General features: G+C 50.4%; 1 protein-coding gene across 4 annotated transcripts; it reads right to left on the reverse strand.

Moving 5' to 3' along the window:
• Positions 1–210: 210 nt before the first annotated feature.
• On the reverse strand, positions 211–16,192 carry USP11 (ubiquitin specific peptidase 11). Of its 4 annotated transcripts, none has more exons than XM_082718149.1 (21): positions 15,847–16,192; positions 8,556–8,665; positions 8,262–8,392; positions 7,884–8,001; positions 7,360–7,505; positions 7,180–7,241; positions 6,955–7,054; positions 6,421–6,594; positions 6,154–6,312; positions 5,610–5,834; positions 5,390–5,473; positions 5,208–5,302; positions 4,019–4,225; positions 3,286–3,338; positions 2,872–3,114; positions 2,713–2,783; positions 2,392–2,504; positions 1,304–1,453; positions 1,099–1,214; positions 837–925; positions 211–750 (listed from the first exon to the last, which is right to left on the reverse strand). In XM_082718149.1, the coding sequence occupies exons 1-21, from the start codon at positions 15,990–15,992 to the stop codon at positions 613–615; spliced, it is 2,730 nt and encodes a 909-aa protein (XP_082574275.1). In that variant the 5' UTR covers positions 15,993–16,192; the 3' UTR covers positions 211–612. The 4 variants fall into 4 exon arrangements, with proteins under 4 accessions (XP_082574275.1, XP_082574274.1, XP_082574277.1 ...); XM_082718148.1 differs by having other exon boundaries at positions 2,857–3,114; XM_082718151.1 differs by lacking the exon at positions 15,847–16,192 and adding an exon at positions 15,149–15,342.
• Positions 16,193–16,655: the final 463 nt, after the last annotated feature.

The following is a 16,655-nucleotide window of genomic DNA, read 5'->3' on the forward strand; positions in this document are numbered from 1 at the left end:
TGAGACCATGGTGAGGATTTTAAGTCGGCATGTAAAATTCTCTGGAAAACCTTGGGCACGTGGTTAGTGCTGAGAACCGTGTCTGGCGTCCAGGGATGCAGAAACCACGCCCCCCACCCCACACACGGCACTCAGCAAGCCCTTGGCAAGCACCCGGCGCAGCACCCCTCACACACAGGGATGGCGTGGGGAAGAAACCACACCGCCAAGGAACACACTGGCACTTTATATATACACAGCAGGTACAGGGTCTCGATAAGAAAATACACTCTGTGTTCAGGTGCACCCCACCACCACCCCCACAGAACACCCCAGGATGAGGACAGAGGGAAGGGGACAACCATAAATAGAGAAGAGAAGGGGAGGGTAATGCTCTAAGGGGCAAACACAGGCGGGGAACACACTGCCGGGAGGAGACACGACCTCTTCTTCTCCGGGAGAGAGCAATAGAGCGGCACGAGAGAACAGTAGCCACGACTAAGCCTGTGATGCCTGGCACGGGGAGCCTAACACGGGTAAGGGGGCGGGGAGGGGGGAAGGGGGCCGGTACAGGAAGGAAGAGAGCAGAGATGGCTTCCTTCCCTGAGGCAGGGCCGAGTCGGGGGGAGCTCCTCAGTTTACATCCATGAACTCAGAGTTGGGCGGGGAACCGCAGGCAGGGGACGCTGGGGGGTCAGATGAGCCGGGCTGGGGTTGCAGACGACGCGCCACATCCTGGCGTTGGTAGAAGAGGACGTAGGCCGCCTTGGACTGCAGGGAGGGGACAGGAGTCAGCATGGAGCTGCGCGCTGCCGGGTGGGGGGTCGGGAGAAGGGGAGGATGGAGGGAGATCCCACCTCGATCTGGTTCTCAGTTACAGGGGAGACGCTGTTGTCATCGAAGTAGTGCCACTGGCCACTGTCCTTGTTGCAGGCAAATGTCGTGTCTACAAGAGAAGGGGGCTGTCCACACCGGCTCCCTTGACCCCCGAGAGCTTCCCATGTTCCCTCCCCACTCTGCGCGCCAGGACAACCTCGCCACCCGCTCACTTATCTTAGTCACACATGGGATATCCTAACCCCCTGAGCCAGGCCAGCCCTGCCACAGCCCGGTACATACAGTGTCCGTCACGCAGGCCCCCGTAATGGTTGGAAACCGCAATGAGATCGTATTTGTACAGCTCTGGCGCCGACTCGTTCTGCGGCTTGATGACAAACTCGGAGAAGTCCAGGTCCCTGTGGGGGAGGTCAGGGTCACTCCCAGCGCACCCCTTCCCCGCTCCCTGCCCCTCCCCCAACCACCCTGCTCTGGGCCCTGCCCAGACCGGATAGGAAACTCCACAAGGGTGTCCAGCTTCTCCCGGGAGAATTTGGTGTAGGAAAAGCGCTTCAGGTGGATGATGAGTGTCTCAGGGAGCATCCACAGGTCCAGCTTCTTGGTGGCCAGCTGGTGCTGCTTGCAAGTAGGGCAGTACCTGCGAACACGAGGCCGCGTCAGCACAGGCACTCACTGAGCACCTACTGCCCCTCTCTGTGTTGGGGGGGGGGGCACAGGCCCCGTCTGGGGTCACAGAGATGCGGCTCTTCCTTCCAGACCGCCTGTTACTCCAGTTGGGCTCTCCTCCCGTGTTAAAACCCTGTCCTTCATCAGGTGCTGTCACGTACTAGCACGTGGTTTGCTTTGGGTTCAGGTCCATGAGACACTCATCTTGTTTAGTGCCTGCCTCTGTCCCTCTACTTCTCCATTTTATCCACTCACTCACTTGCCAAGTACTTACTGACCACTTACTGCCCAGTCCTGTGGCCACCCCTGCTCCATGGAGAAGCCACTCCAATTTTCGTGACTGGTTTCAACTTTTTGGTTGTCCCTTTATATCTTGTTTATCCTGCAAGGAGCTACTGAGCGCCTCCTGTCCCTGCCCTCCCCACCCCCCATTATCATCAGTGAGAAGAGATCACAGCAGAAACTTAGAAGTCTTCACCCTCAAGAGTTTCCTCTGATGGAAAAAGCAAAGAATGATGCAAAGGGGATCCAGGACATGCCAACAAGTGGTATTACTGAGCCAGGAGGAAAGTAATGCTGGGCTAGACAGAGTGAGCCTGGGGAGGGAACGGAAGGAGAGATGGTGTGGGGGGAGTGGCTTCTAACAGGGTAGAAAGAGAGAGCTCTGATAAGCTGACGTTGGGTCAGAGACCTGAGCAAAATGGCGCGTCCAGTCCTGCAGGTAACTGGACTGGAAGGAGGAAGAGAAAGGCCAAGGCTCTCAAGTGGGACCGAGCCTGAGTACTGGTGGTCAGAGTGGCAGGAAGGGTCCGAGTGAGGGGCAAAGGAGGGATATTTACAGGTAAGAGGGATCTGGCCAGGTCGTCCCGCCCAGTTATCCCCCCAAGAGACCCCATTCCAGTCCCTCACCAGGGATTTTCCTTCTCCAGAGTCTCCACAGTGGTGAAGAGCTCAATGCACTCCTGCAGCCGCACGGGAGCCTTCTTCAGCACATACCCGACACAGTCATGTTTCACGTAGCCCTAGGCCGGGGGCGGGGGGTGGGAAATGGCCAGGAGTGAGGATGGCACGTGAAAGGGAGTGGGGGCAGGAGACCTGTGCCCCGCAGTGAAGGTCATGGCCTCTGAAGCTGGGAATCTGAGTCCCTGGGAGCTCTGTGGTCACAGCTTGGAGGAGGTGGGGGGGCAGGGGTGTGAAGGGTGGCGGGTGGGGGGCTGGGGGCTCGTTTACCTCAGCCTCCACCTCGTCATAGTAACGCTTCTTCATCTCCGGCTCCCAGTCAATGGCAATATACGGCTGGGCTGGGGGCGAGGGAGGTGGTCATGGGCCCTGCTGCCAAGGAACCCCCCCACCCGCCTCCCAACCCTGGCTCACAGCTGAAGGAGACACCATGGGTATCCTCGTTGAAGGTCGAGCGATCGCTGGTCCCATTGGAGTTCACGGTCTGCAGGGTGAACAGGTGCTTGCGCCGCGCCCTTTGGGGCCAGTGAGATGGTCCAGGGGAGCTGTCCACAGGGGCCCGGCTCCCGCCTGCGACTCCGGAGCTGGGCCCGGCCTGCTCTGGCCCAGAATCCTGGGAGCTGCCCCCAGCCACGTGTCCAGGCTTGGGGATGTTGTCCTTATCCTCCATGTCTGCGAGGACAGGGGAGGGTGGCAGACGCGGGTCTGGATAAGCCCCCAGGTGGCTGAGCGGCCATGTGAATGTGGGCAGACCTCCCCCAGACCTCCACCCCTCCTTCGGGCCCTAGACTGGCTCGTACAGACCGTCATCCTTGTCAGTTCTCTCTCCTCACCCCTGCTCACCTTTCTCATCTCCGTCGTCTTCATCATCTGAGCTGGGTCTGGTCACATAGCGCCTGCCAAGAGAGCAGAGCAGACTCCTGAGGAGGGCCACGGGGGCCAGGAGGCCAGGGCCCCGGACGGACTCCACTTGGCTTCTGATGGGAAACCACTGACAAAGGCCCCCACAAGCAGCTGTTCATGCTGAGCCCGGAAGGTCTCCGGAGATGACACAGAAGTGCAGGTAGAGGTCGCTCGACCAGGTAGGGTCTCGTGAGCCACGGCTAAGGAGTATGGACCTTAAGCATGGTGAGCCACTTCAAATAAACACCCCATAAACTGTCAACTTTAATCAGGCCTCTGAGCAATGGACTTGTTAGTGCAGCACAAACGAGAAATTAAGCCAGAGAGCCCACCGCTGTTTGCCTCGCTAAAGCCTCCGGATTTTAGGGCACAGTGGAAATCTCTTCATAAAAATCCAAATAACCCTGCCTCACCAAGGAGAGGGTAATCGCGATGCACAGGACAAAGGTATGTGTTTTTTGTCCATTTTGTTGACCCCGGTTATCCCCAACACCCAGGAGAGGCAGCGGCAAAGCCGGAGGTGTAGACCGAGCAAAAAAACCCTCCAAGTTCCTCTCCGGCCACGTTAAGCTTTGCTTTGGAAGCGGAAGAGGGTTGGCAACAAGCAGCTCAACACCCAGGTCTGAATTCGGACTCCACCTTCCCCCCTTTGCACCCCAAAAGGCAGACTCACGACAGGCGGTAGAGCAGGATATGATAGAGGGCATCCCAGGAGAGCCGGTCGCGGGGCACCGACACCAGGAGAGGGTGCCCGAAGAGCATCAGCCCATAGTAGGAGTTGTTGTAGTCCCGGGCTGGAGTGCGCTCCCGCAGGTAGATGGGAAGCACGACATCCTCCCTGGTGTTCTCGCCAATAGCAGACCTGCCTGACACCTCGTATCTGTGCGGGGGTGGGGTGGGGTAGGGCGTGAATATCGTGTCACACCTGATCAGGACACGCCAGAGGGACTTGGGGACTCTGCCCCAGCTCTTCTACTCACTCACCCCTCATGGCCAGAAAATAGTTTTTTAAAGGGTCTGAAGAGCCACCCCATGGTTTGCGCTTTACAGACTGGTAGATGGCCCAACACTCTGCCTGATATTTCACAGAGCGCTCTGGTGGTAAAAAAGCATTGAGGAAAGTGACACAAATTTTTAGCGATGAAGGGATCTAAAACCATTTTGTTTTTGGAAAACCCTCCTTGGTTTAAAAAGATCTTCTCTACTCAAGATGTAGCACTTACTGTTTTATTTTTATTTTCTATTTTTTTAAAGATTTATTTGAGAGCGCGAGCGGGAGAAAAGAGAAAGCACATGCACTCAAGTGCAAGTGGGGTAAGCGGCAGTGCGAAGACTCTCCAGCAGACTCCCTGCTCAGAACAAAGCCCGATGCAGGGCTTGATCCCCTAACCCCGAGTTTGTGACCGGAGCCTGAATCACAGGCCGGATGCTTAACCAACTGAGCTACCCAGGCGTCCCTGCACTTTCTATTTTAACTTCAAATTTGTTCTGAATACTCCGATGTTTGGAAAATATCTTAGTGTTCCCTATTTCAAAAATCCCTTTTGGTTTTCTGAGGACTCCAACAGGAGTAAGGAAGGAGAATCAAGTACCCAGTACACAGGAGATACTCAGCGTGTGCTGACTAAAATGAAGAAACAAGAGCCTCCACCACGTACGAGGAAAAAACACCCAGGAACCCCCTGTGTAAGGATGTCTTGCCCACCTTCCTGACAGCCCCAAGGCTTCTGCCCTACTAAGGCCCATGATCCAAACCCTGCACAAGGCGGGTGGCCTGTGAGTCCAGCCAAAGGTGGGCAGGGAAGCTGACTAAGAGGAGGAGATTCCTGAGGTACCCTTAAATCCCCAGGGCCCTCACTCACATGAAAATATCATCTCGGTCCAAGATGCTGCTCAGAGACTCCTCCAGCTGGTAGATCTTATAGAAGCGGTGACTGAACACATCAGCCACCATCATCTGGGAATGGAATGCAGTGGGGGCTCGTCTGGGCCCTCTGCCTCCCTGCCCCTCAATCCCACCCTCCCTGTACCTGCAGAGCCTCACCCTCTCTGGCGACATGCCAGTGTGTTTGGCAAGAGCCACACACAGATCCGAGATTTTGCCCTTCTTGGGGACCACGAGCCGGTGCTGTAGGGGAAAACAGTATCCACACAAGAGCAGAAGGGCATGTGGTCAGTCGGTGTGGGCCACATCAAGGTACAGCAGAGCCCTCAAACTCAGACTACAGCCCTCATCACGTTCCCACATCTCCATGACCCCATACCTGCTCTGGCTTGCGGCGAGGATCCATGGAGACGAAGAAGACCTCCATGACCCTCTTGTGGCTGACAGGCAGCGGGACACTGAGGTAGCAGAAGGGGTCGAAGGTCACTGACACGTTGCCACAGTCAGGGCAGACCAGCGTGGACTTGAAGAGACCGTGGAAAGTGTCCACAATCACAGAATCATTCCGCCGTTTGTGGTTCTGCCAGGCCTCCTGAGCGACCTCCTGTTGACAATGTCATGGTGGGTGACAAGGTTTGCCCAGGGAAGGGGAAACTGCAGCTTGGGGTGGGTGTGCATGGAGCTGAAGTCAAGGTGAGGGTCATGGCAAAGTGCAGGGACGGAGTTATAGCCAGGGCTCTCTGGAGGTGGTGTTCAGTCAGGCTGGGGTGTATTTGGACAGGATACTGGGTGAGGGGTAACTCTGGGCTGGGAGGTCAGGTAGGGTGTGTGGGAGGCCCCAGGGAGCCCAGAGGATCCCTGAAGCTGAGGCCCTGGTGATTTTAATGGAGCTCTCAGCACAGGAGTCTCTGAGGAATGCCCACCTGATCTGGTCGCCCAGCAGCATCGCACAATTCCACATATTCCTTCTTCTTGACGCGATTGAGGTCCTCATGCAGCCCATCCAGGAGGAACGACAGCAGCTCCTGCGAGTCATGCTGCTGGTAGCCCAGAAACTGGGATGCAAAGTGGCCAACCTTGGTCTGAGAAGACAGGCAGGGTGGTCAGGGTGAGAGGGCAGGAGCAGGGGCGGGGGCAGTGTGTGTGTGGGGGGGGTGCATGGGCAGGGGCAGCCCAAGCCTGAGTCATACCTTGAACACATGAGGCACGATGGACCGGTGGTGGCCGGACCAGGCCTGCTTCACCAGGTCTGCATAGGCCTCGGCGATCTCACCCTTCATGCCCAGCGGGTTGCAGAAGTTGAGCTCCTCCAGGTAGCGGTTTTTGAGGAAGTACTCGGTGAGCTGTGGCACATTGCTGAGGCACTGCAGAAGGCAGGGCCCAGGAAAACGAGGCAGAGGAGAGGAGAGAGGGGTGACCAAGGTGGAGACAGAAAGGAAGAAGCAAAGAGGAAGGGGACAGAAGGGGGGGGGAATGAGGCAGGGGAGAGAAGGCAGCATCTCGAGAAAAGGAAGAACGTGGTGACAAAGGAGAAAAGAACCCAAAACAGAGGGGAGCAGAGCGAGAAGGTACTGATGTTTCAGGGAGGACCGCAGGCACATCAGGTCCGACCTGTGGAACCCCAGCTTCCCACCTAACCCCTTGCCCTACAGTCCCCCAACCCAATCCTCCTCACTTGAGGCCCACCCCCATTGCTGTGCCAGACACAACTCTACTCGCCCAACCTGCAGGGCCGAGTTCATGAAGCATGTGTTGCCCAGGTTGGTGAGACCACAGATGCCTGGCTGGCCCTGGAAGTTCTCATCCTCCTCCAATGCAGTGTTCCTAGGGCAGAGGGAAAATGCTTATCAGCTGAAGGCCAACGGTGTGCACAAGAAATAGGCTCATGAACTCAGTCATCCTGCCTACTAGGGGTACCCCACTCTGACCCAGACACTCTAGGGGCTTACACGGCCTGTGGCTGGGCACTAGGCCAAGTGCCATCCTTGTTTCGGGTCTCCATGATGACCACCTGGGTTGAGGAAGAGAAAGAAAAGCAGGCACTCATGGAGGGCCTATGGGCATCTCACTCTCCCTTCCTCCAACCTGAGAGCACTGGTGGTGAGCAGGAAGGCCCTCCCCACCCTCACCTGCCCAGTCTTGAGGGCAGCGTCGAGCACTGTGACTCGTGTGTTACACAATCTCTCAAAAGAGCCCTCGGCGTTCTTGATCCACAGCCGTGTTTCTTCCTGGGGGCTCACCAGAAACTGCTCTCGGGCGGTGCGCAGAACGAGGTCTGTGGAAGGTGGCAGAGGATCCTCCTGAGACCCTGAATGATCGACCCATCTCGGCATCAGCCCCTGACCCATCCTCAGACTTTGCACGCCTGGTCAATACCTTGTGTGCCCGAGTGACACATCTCCGAGTGACAGATGCTGGCTGGGGACCCGAGACCACCCCCAGCAAGGAGCCTCTGGCGTACCATCTTAGCCATGGGAGAGCAGCTCATACCCCCTCAGGACTCTAGGGCATGCCCTCAGGGCCTCTGCCCAACTAAATCAATACCTTCCTGGTCCTCCAAAGCCCAACTGCTGCTTTCCACAGACAAGGCCCCAGCTGTCTTGGGTCACCGAGCAGCAGGAAGGCCGACTCACTCTGTGGCCCTCCGACTTACCAACAGAATCCGTACGGCTGAATTGAGCAGTGTGGGTTGTGTCCATATCACTGTGCCGGGCCAGCAGCAGCTCTACTGGATACACTTCGACCTTTTGGACGCTGGGCAGCTCCACAACCTGGGAGGAGGAGGGGCGCGCAAACGGGTGTACCCACACAACAGACACACAGACACTCAGACACAGGCACAGGCACGACAACTTCTGAGGTCAGAGGAGCATGCACACAGACGTACACACACCAAGATACTTGAGGGGAGAGGAGTGCAGACAGGATGTGGCTACACAGCGTATGCGGGCACCCACGTACACGAGTCTAGACCCATCCCGGGCCTCCAAGGCCTTTCTCCTGCCCCAAGCACCCGCCTCATCCACTGTACCTTGCGCTCAATGGGTGGCTGGCCATGCTCTACACCGTACCAGTCGACCAGGTAATGCCAAGCCGCCGCTGGGAGCAGCACATAATCCTCACCTTCCACTAGACCCTTCCTGAGGTGCCAGTTTACCTGGTCTGCCGGGGGTAGAGGAAGAATCAGGGAGGGAAAGTGGTAAGTCACTCTGGCCTTCACCCCGACGACATAGGTCAGTGAAGACGCTTATGATCGTTGGCTCTAAGGACAGAGGGGACAAGAGCTCTAGGGCTTGACTGAGGTGGGGAGGGAGAGGTCTGGTACCTTCAAAGAGGTCAGCATTATTGATGCAGCCTGGGAAGGTGCCAGAGTCCTTGTCTCCTCCCTGCACATACGCTTCCCACTGTTTGTACCAGTGCCGCACCACGAGGAACCTGGACCAGACGGGGAACAAGGGCGGCACATGGTCACCTGGAATTAGTGGTACCACTTCCTATGGTTAGTAGACTAAAAAGATCAACACACTGCCATTCGACATGACAAATTTCACATACACCTAAAATAATACCAGGATATGTGTCAATTATAGCTCAATAAAAAAGGGAAATCTCTCCCAGAACTTAACATGAAAATTTTAAAAAAGCTTCACCATCATATAAAAATAATCAGAAGCAAAATGCATTCAACGAAACTCAGGTTTAAACAGATTACCTAATTTCTGAGGACACTAAAAGAGATTTGATTAAAAATAGAAAACGGGGGCTCCTGGGTGGCTCAGTGGTTTAAAGCCTCTGCCTTCGGCTCAGGTCATGACCCCAGTGTCCTGGGATCGAGCCCCGCATCGGGCTCTCTACATAGCAGGGAGGCTGCTTCCTCCTCTCTTTCTCGGCCTGCCTCTCTGCCTACTTGTGATCTCTGTGTCAAATAAGTAAATAAAATCTTTAAAAAAATAAAAATAAAAACAAATAAAAACAGAAAATGGCAAAACCCCAAACAAAACAAGACAAAACAAACCACAAACCCACATCCAGAATGCCAGGAAATATGAGGTTTTATTATAGAACAAAGAATTAGGCTGAAAATTACCCGTTATTTACAGCTAATGTTGTAGAGCTTTTAGCCACTCATTAAGTGTGCAATGTTTAGAAAGGATATATAAAGGGAGAGTAAGAAATCAATTATTAAATTCTGGAAACCTGTTCAGAAACTGAGAAGATTTTAAGATGCTAAAAGAACTCCTTCAAAGACTGTATCCCACCTTTTTTGGTCACTTTTGTGTTGAGGATTTATTTCGGCTTTATAATAGATCTCCAAGCTTATGGTGACTAGCTCGTTCTTTTTTTTTTTCTTAAGATTTTATTTATTTGAGAGAGAGACAGAGATAATAAGAGAGAGCAGGAGCGGGGAGCAGAGCGAGGAAGAGCAGGTTCTCCACTGAATGGGGTGTCTGACCCGGGGCTCGATCCCAGGACCCCAGGATCATGACCTGAGCAGAAGGCAGACACATAACCGACTGGGTCACCCAGGCGTCCCTCTCTCTCTCTCTTTTTTTAATTGTGGCAAAAAGCAGCACATACTGTAAAATTTACCATCTGAACCATTTTAAAGTGTACAGCTTGACCTGCCCTCTTTTAAAAGAGGAACTCTGATATGCACGACACCTAGGATGAACATTTAGGACGGCTGAACACTGCCTCTGTAAAATGTCAAGGGCAATTCTCAAGACCAGAGAGACCTGACATAGAGTAAAAAATGCTAAATGGGGGCACCGGGGTGGTTCAGTGGGTTAAACCTCTGCCTTCAGCTCTGGTCATGATCCCAGGGTCCTGGGATCGAGCCCCACATCAGGCTCTCTGCTCCGCAGGGAGCCTGCTTCCTCCTCTCTCCTCTGCCTGCCTCTCAGCCTACTTGTGATCTCTATCTGTCATATAAATAAATAAAATCTTTAAAAAAATGCTAAATGAATGTTAGCCGTTACTGATTCAGTCCCAGGGCTTGGACCTCAAAGCTCGCAGACACACAACCCCTGTCCACACTCAGTCACACACCTGCTCTGCTATGGGATTTGTGACATATAAGAGGCTGTCCCAAAGTTAACCGCCTCAAATAAACAATTTTTAAAAATATTACTCTCAAGCTGTAGTGATTAGTGTTCTAGCAATTTAACCCTTTCAGTGGGATTCTTTAAAATGGCAACTTTTCCTGTGTTCATAAAAGGATGAGGGAGGTGGAGGGATGGAGGGCTAGAAAACCTTGCAACAGTCATGCGTCACCCACACAGGCACACATTTTGTTGTTTGTTTTTGCTGCACTGAACCCCCTGCACATCACTCATACCAGGAACACACGCCCTCCCTGCCCCAGTGGCGCATGCCACAAACCTCCCATCACTCTTCTGGAACACCCCATCACTGACCCCCCACCCCTCCCTGCTGTGGCTTTCAATGCCTCCGCTGGCAGGTCTATGACCTTAACATCTTCCCTAAAGTTTTTCCTTGCAAGGGGAGGCACTGCTCATCCTTGAATGAAGAGCAGATTTTTAAGGAAAATTAACATTAAAACCACTCTGTAGCATACACCTGGAACTAATGTAACATTGTGTATCAACTATACAGCAATTAAAAAAAAATCACACTGCAGAGGTGAGCAAAATCCCTCGTACCTGAATTTCTAAAGTCTTCACAGGAGCCTGACGTTTATACCAATTTTCACAGAATAAGACTACCAGATTTCTTCGGGTTCAAGGACACTTTAAAAATGTTTAACATCTCTGAAATTGGGAGGTCTCATGATCCGTCAGCCCAGATGGCAGTCATGACAGAACTGCCATCGTCTGATAGGGAAGCACATACATTGTTAGATTTACCCCTAGGTATCTGATCGAGAGGAAGCAATCATAAATGGTATCTTTTAAATTTTCATTTTTCAATTTCTTCCTGCCAGTATATAGAAATAAAACAGATCATGCTAAAGTCCCTTATGTTTCTATTTCCTCAAATTCCCTGAAGTGCTTACGAAATATGTGCTTATGGGGGAAAAAAACCCACTCAACAAAGTTCTTTGTCCTCTGGTTTTCTCTCATGTCTGAAAAAATTGGTTATATTGCTTAAGGTAACAATATACATATCAGGTCAACTATACTAGATACAAAAATCAGAGAAAAACAGAAATACGGATTTTAAAGAAGAGGTAGGGTTTCCTATTTGTTTATTAAAAGCTTTGTCAGCCTATTCAGACAGTAAACATAGTACTATGCTGTTCTAAGTTTATCACTTATATATCCGTTTAGGCCTAAACAGATGTACACAGAGGCATGTAAATGAATCCTTTACTGTAAATTGCTACATCTATAACACACCAAAGGAGGAAAATTAGAATTTGGGCCTTTTCTGTAAAACGTCATTATTCTATGCCCAGATTATAAGGTCCTTTTTTAACACCAAATTATTAACTCTAGGTGTTTTCTGACATCAAAAAAGTTACGCTTCTAATCATCTTTGTTATTTATCACTGCATTTTTACAAAGTTGACTATAAGTATTTTTTGTCTTTACTTCAATGTATATCTTTTTTTCCCCCAACAACTATTTTTGATTTGTCTTTCCCCAATCCAGAGTAATACTATTAAAATGTTCTTTTATGGCGAAACCACCTCTGGGAGATAACACAAAGATTTGCTCTGTTCCCCTATAAAAGGAAAGAATGGCAATAGGCATAACTAGGTTTAATTAAAATTCTCCAAATTTCAAAGAACTTAAAATTTTTATAAAAGCTCGTCCATGTTCCAAACTTAACATTTTCTTTAAATTTTATTGGGTTTTTAATTTTAATTCCAGTAAAGTTAACACAGTTTCAGGTGTGTAATATAGTGACTCAACAATTCTATATATTACACCCAGTGCTCATGGCGGTAAGTGTACACTTGGTATTTTTGAAAAATGACAAATCAAAAAGCAAGTTTATCTTCCTACCTTAATTATATTAATCATAATTAGAATTTCAAGTATCTTTCAGTAATTGTGTATTTTCAAGCTAAAAAGCATACTCATGTTCAAGCAACAAAGACTGGTGCAATTATGATCTACCAAAAGATGCCCCAGTCCAGGACTCTAAACACCCAAAACCCCCCTCTTCATGAAAACTCTGAACAAGCACTAGGGGGACCAACTCAGTGACAACGGAATTGCCAGAGGCTTATTGTTTATTTCAGTATTTTCATTAGTTCCAGAAGTCAAGGCATATCCACCTTGTTTAAGAGCTACTACAGAAGTCACCAAGCAAATGGTGAAAATTGCTGGTTGAGTTCTAGGGTCTTCATTACACTCTATGGTCCCTGGTGCTGTGCAGACTTCTCCACTGACAGAAAACCCTCAGCCTTTCTAGGGTAGCCCTTAACCTCGAATGGAACACTGTCACTTTCCCTTCACACATCACTATCCACTCTGCCACACTACTTCCTTTACCTGAACAAAGAACTCCTTGCCTGCTTACCTGTTAGGAAACTACACACACCCTGCACAAACCTTCTAGAAACTCCCTCCACTCTCCCTGATTTAATTATGTTTGTAGATAGTTCATTCTTAAAAAGCAAAACTGGTATTTGCCAAGGAAGTTTTACTATCATAGATTTCAATTTACTCTTAAAATACAAGTTTTTCCTAGAAATTAAATCAGTTCAGATGGCCAGATTACTTGTCCTTGCCCAGATCTGCCAGCTGACAAAAGAAGGTGCAAAATATTAATACTGGTGACTTCGAAATGCTTTGTAAACACAAATTTCGTGACCACTGCAGCAAACTCCTATAAAATGAAAAGCAAATTAAAGAACCTTGAGATGCTTTGCTATCACCTAAGTAGATAAGCATTTTTAAAATAGAGTTAAGGAAAAAGGCTTCATGTTATCTATCAGCCACAACTGCAGAGATGAACTGGCTTCAATACTGAACCAACATTGGTGGGGTAATTTTTTTTTTTTTATTGACAAAACATACTTTTAAAAATTCACAAAAAATTAACCATTTTCAAATGAACAGTTCAGTGGCATTTAGTACATTCACAGTGTTGTGCAACCGCGACCTCTATCTAGTTCCAAAACATTTTCAACACCCCGAAAGGAAACCCATACCCATGAGGTAATTTTAAAGGGTATTGTCACCAGGCGGCTGTAAAGGCAGGATGCGGCAGGAACGGGAGCCCCCAACCCCATGAACACATCCAAATGAACTATTAAAAAACGTTCCAGCAATTGTTGTTTATTCTCAGGATGGAATGAGGCTTTTCCTTGCTGAACAGTTACAGTGCAACACTCAAAAAAAAAAAAAAAAGATTTCGTATTCCCTATTTGGACAACCTCAGCTTGGCCTAGTCCCCAATAACAGGGACACATATATCTCACTAGCACTGTGACTAGAGAACTCTAAAATGAGCAAACCTCACTCAGAAAAGCCCTCAGGTGAGTGCATGCCCACAGTGTTACAGGAACAGCAAGGGTCTAATATGGCGGGATGGAGAGAGCTTGCGGGGGGGGGGGGGGGGGGGGGAGGTGTGCTGGAAATCAGAGGCGAGATCAGAGAAGCAATCGGAGCCTGAGACCAGCCTTGCCAGTCATTGTAAGAATCATAGCATTTACACTACACGAGATGGGAAGCTGTTAAACGTTTTGAGGAATGGATGGAAAGAAATATGTTTTTAAAAGAATTACCGTGTAAGAAAAGAAAAAAAAGTACCTTTATAGTGGAGAAACAGGGCAGAGATACCACCTTCACCAAATGATCAAGGCTAACGTCACCAATGACGTCATGTGGATACCATGTACCGCCTGATATGATGCGGAGGGCACACGGTACGCACCTAGTATGATTTCACATGTATCCTCCATAAAATGAAAGCTTAGACCACAAATACTACTTATGGATGCATACAGAAATGGAAAAACGTTAACAAATTGAAAAATTCAGGCTAACAGTGGCGCACGGAGAGGGATTTTCACCCAAGAGGGGCACAGGATTTCTTAAGCTAACGGTCTGAATTTCAAGCTGAATGGTGAATTCACAAATTTGTTTTATTATTCTTTGATTTTTTTTACTTTGATATAGACTGAAAAATATTGCAAAAGTAATATAAAGAATTCCCGTATACCCTTCATCCAGATTCCCCAAATTTAACATTTATCCATTCGCCCCATCATTGTTTTTTTTACATACATTTTTATGTACGCTATTTTTTCCAACCATTTGCGAGTAAGCGGCTTACAAGACGGTTCTTTATCCGTAAAAATTTCGTTATGTATTCCCTTAAAAAAAAGATACTCTTTCATAATTGCAGTACAATTAACTAAATCAAGAAATTATCACTGCTGATATCTAATCTACAAGTCTCAGTCAAATTTCACCAATTTCCCCATTAACATCTTTAACAGTAAAAAAAAAAAAAAGAAAATTAATTTTATGAGAAAAAACCTGATTTTTAAAAATAATTTATTTTTCTCTGCTCCAGGATCCAATCCAGGACCACACATTGCATTTTAGTTATGACTCTTTAAATTCCATTAATTCCTTTAATCTGGAACAGTTCTTCATCCTTTGTCTTTCACGACCTTGAAATTTTTGAAGAGCACAGGCCGTGTATTTTTTACAGAATGTCCATCAACCTGGGCTATGTAAACGTTTTATGCGATCTTGTTAGGTCTTACGTATATCACAATTTTTAAAATGAGATGCAACTCGGCGAGAAATAAAATAAACCCAGAAACAGTACATTTCAAGCACTGGTTAGCCAAGAAATCAGTAAAACAAGCGGATTTATCAAGATACGCATTGACATTTTTTTTTAAATAGCTATTTCTCCTGATTACAAAAACAAAACAGTACTAAAACAGAAAACAGACGTAACATCGAAGGCCCCTCCCGTGCCAATCACCTGCACTTTCTCCCGTCCTGGGAAGAAGGCCTCGGCCAGAGGCAAAAACCTCGCCGCGTCACAAACTTTGCTCATTCGCAGGCGCCATTTTCTGCTTCACAGGCACCACCTCCCCTCTGCAGTCTTTCCTTGGCCTCAGGACACGCCCCTCGGCCCACGTCACAAGCCTCGTTCCCAGGCGCCAGCTCCCTCCACCACGCAGGCTCCGATTCCCTCTCGCCCGCCCACAGCCCTAAGGCTCGGATTCCGCTTTTCTGCCTGACGTCATCCGCTTTCCCCAGCTCTCAGGCGCCAGGCAACCGCAGGCGGCCCCTGCCGCCAGAAGCTACTTAAACGCCGCGCAGACCACGCCCCCCGGCCTCGGCCGCCGAGCCCGCCCTTTCCCAGGTTCCGAGTTCCACCACGCAGGCCCGGCCCCACCCCCGTGACCGTTTTCTCCCCGGCCCCGCCCCCGCCGCCTCTCCCAAACAAACCCTCTCCTGTTCTCAGGCCTCGGGCGCCACCATACAGTCCCCGCCCCTTTCCCAGACAAGGCGATCCACTAGCAGGCACTTCCCCGCCCTTCCCGCCCGCAGTCCCACAGGCCACTCCCCCACCCCCGCGGTAGTTCTGCGGACCTCGGCCGCCACGTCCCCCGCAGCTGCCTACGCCCCCGCTTGTCCCCCTCTGCCGAGGATCCGCTCGCAGCCCTGCCTCACCAGCTTTCGCCGGCCCGCAGTGGACGCCCTCGTCCACTCTCGCCGTTTTCGATCTGGAGCCGCTGGCTCTCGAGGCTCGGCACAGCTTCGCGCTGCGGCTCTTGGTCCTCGGCCGCAGCCGCCACATTCGCTGCGACCGCCGCCATCACCGTTCGCCCTCCTCTTGCAGCTACCGCATCTGGAGATGGGAAGAGGCCCCTCAACGGCCACTTCCGGATTCTGATCCCGGAAACGGAAACAGAGCCCCCCAAATGGCCAGGGGTCTACTGCCATCTTGGAAAGGGACCCCACGGTCGGACGCGTGGAGGGGCTAGGCAGGCATCGGACTGTGGGCGGTGATCTCTGCGGCTAATGGGCGGGGTAAAACCTCCAGTTGGGAACCAAGAAAGACAAAGGTGCCTTGTAGGATTTTAACGCCATGTTGAGTCTGGGTAAAAGGTTGTGTGGAAAGGTACAGGCGGAGGTCCCCGATATGGACGAAGACATTTTGGGGAATGCTCAGGACACAAAGGTTCCGGGCTTTCTCGGTCCAGTGCTTTGCTGGGGAACAGGGGCCCCTGCCCTGAGAGTTTTTGTTAAGCTGACCAGAACGCCCTGCCTTTATTGCACTGCTCTTCTCATCCATCAAAACCTGGTACAAGAAAGATCACCACCCAGGCCTGCGGGCTTTCCCTGCCTGAATTAGATTTATTTTCTTGACAAACGTGTTGAAGGCAAGTCGGCCTCGAGCCCAGTGTATTTGTTGGCATTATAGCAATGATAACTTGTAATAGTTGGCCCTGTTTAAGTGCTTTATTGCATGTAAATAG

This window comes from Mustela nivalis, assembly GCF_964662115.1.
Source record: "Mustela nivalis genome assembly, chromosome: X".
Lineage (NCBI taxonomy): Eukaryota > Metazoa > Chordata > Mammalia > Carnivora > Mustelidae > Mustela > Mustela nivalis.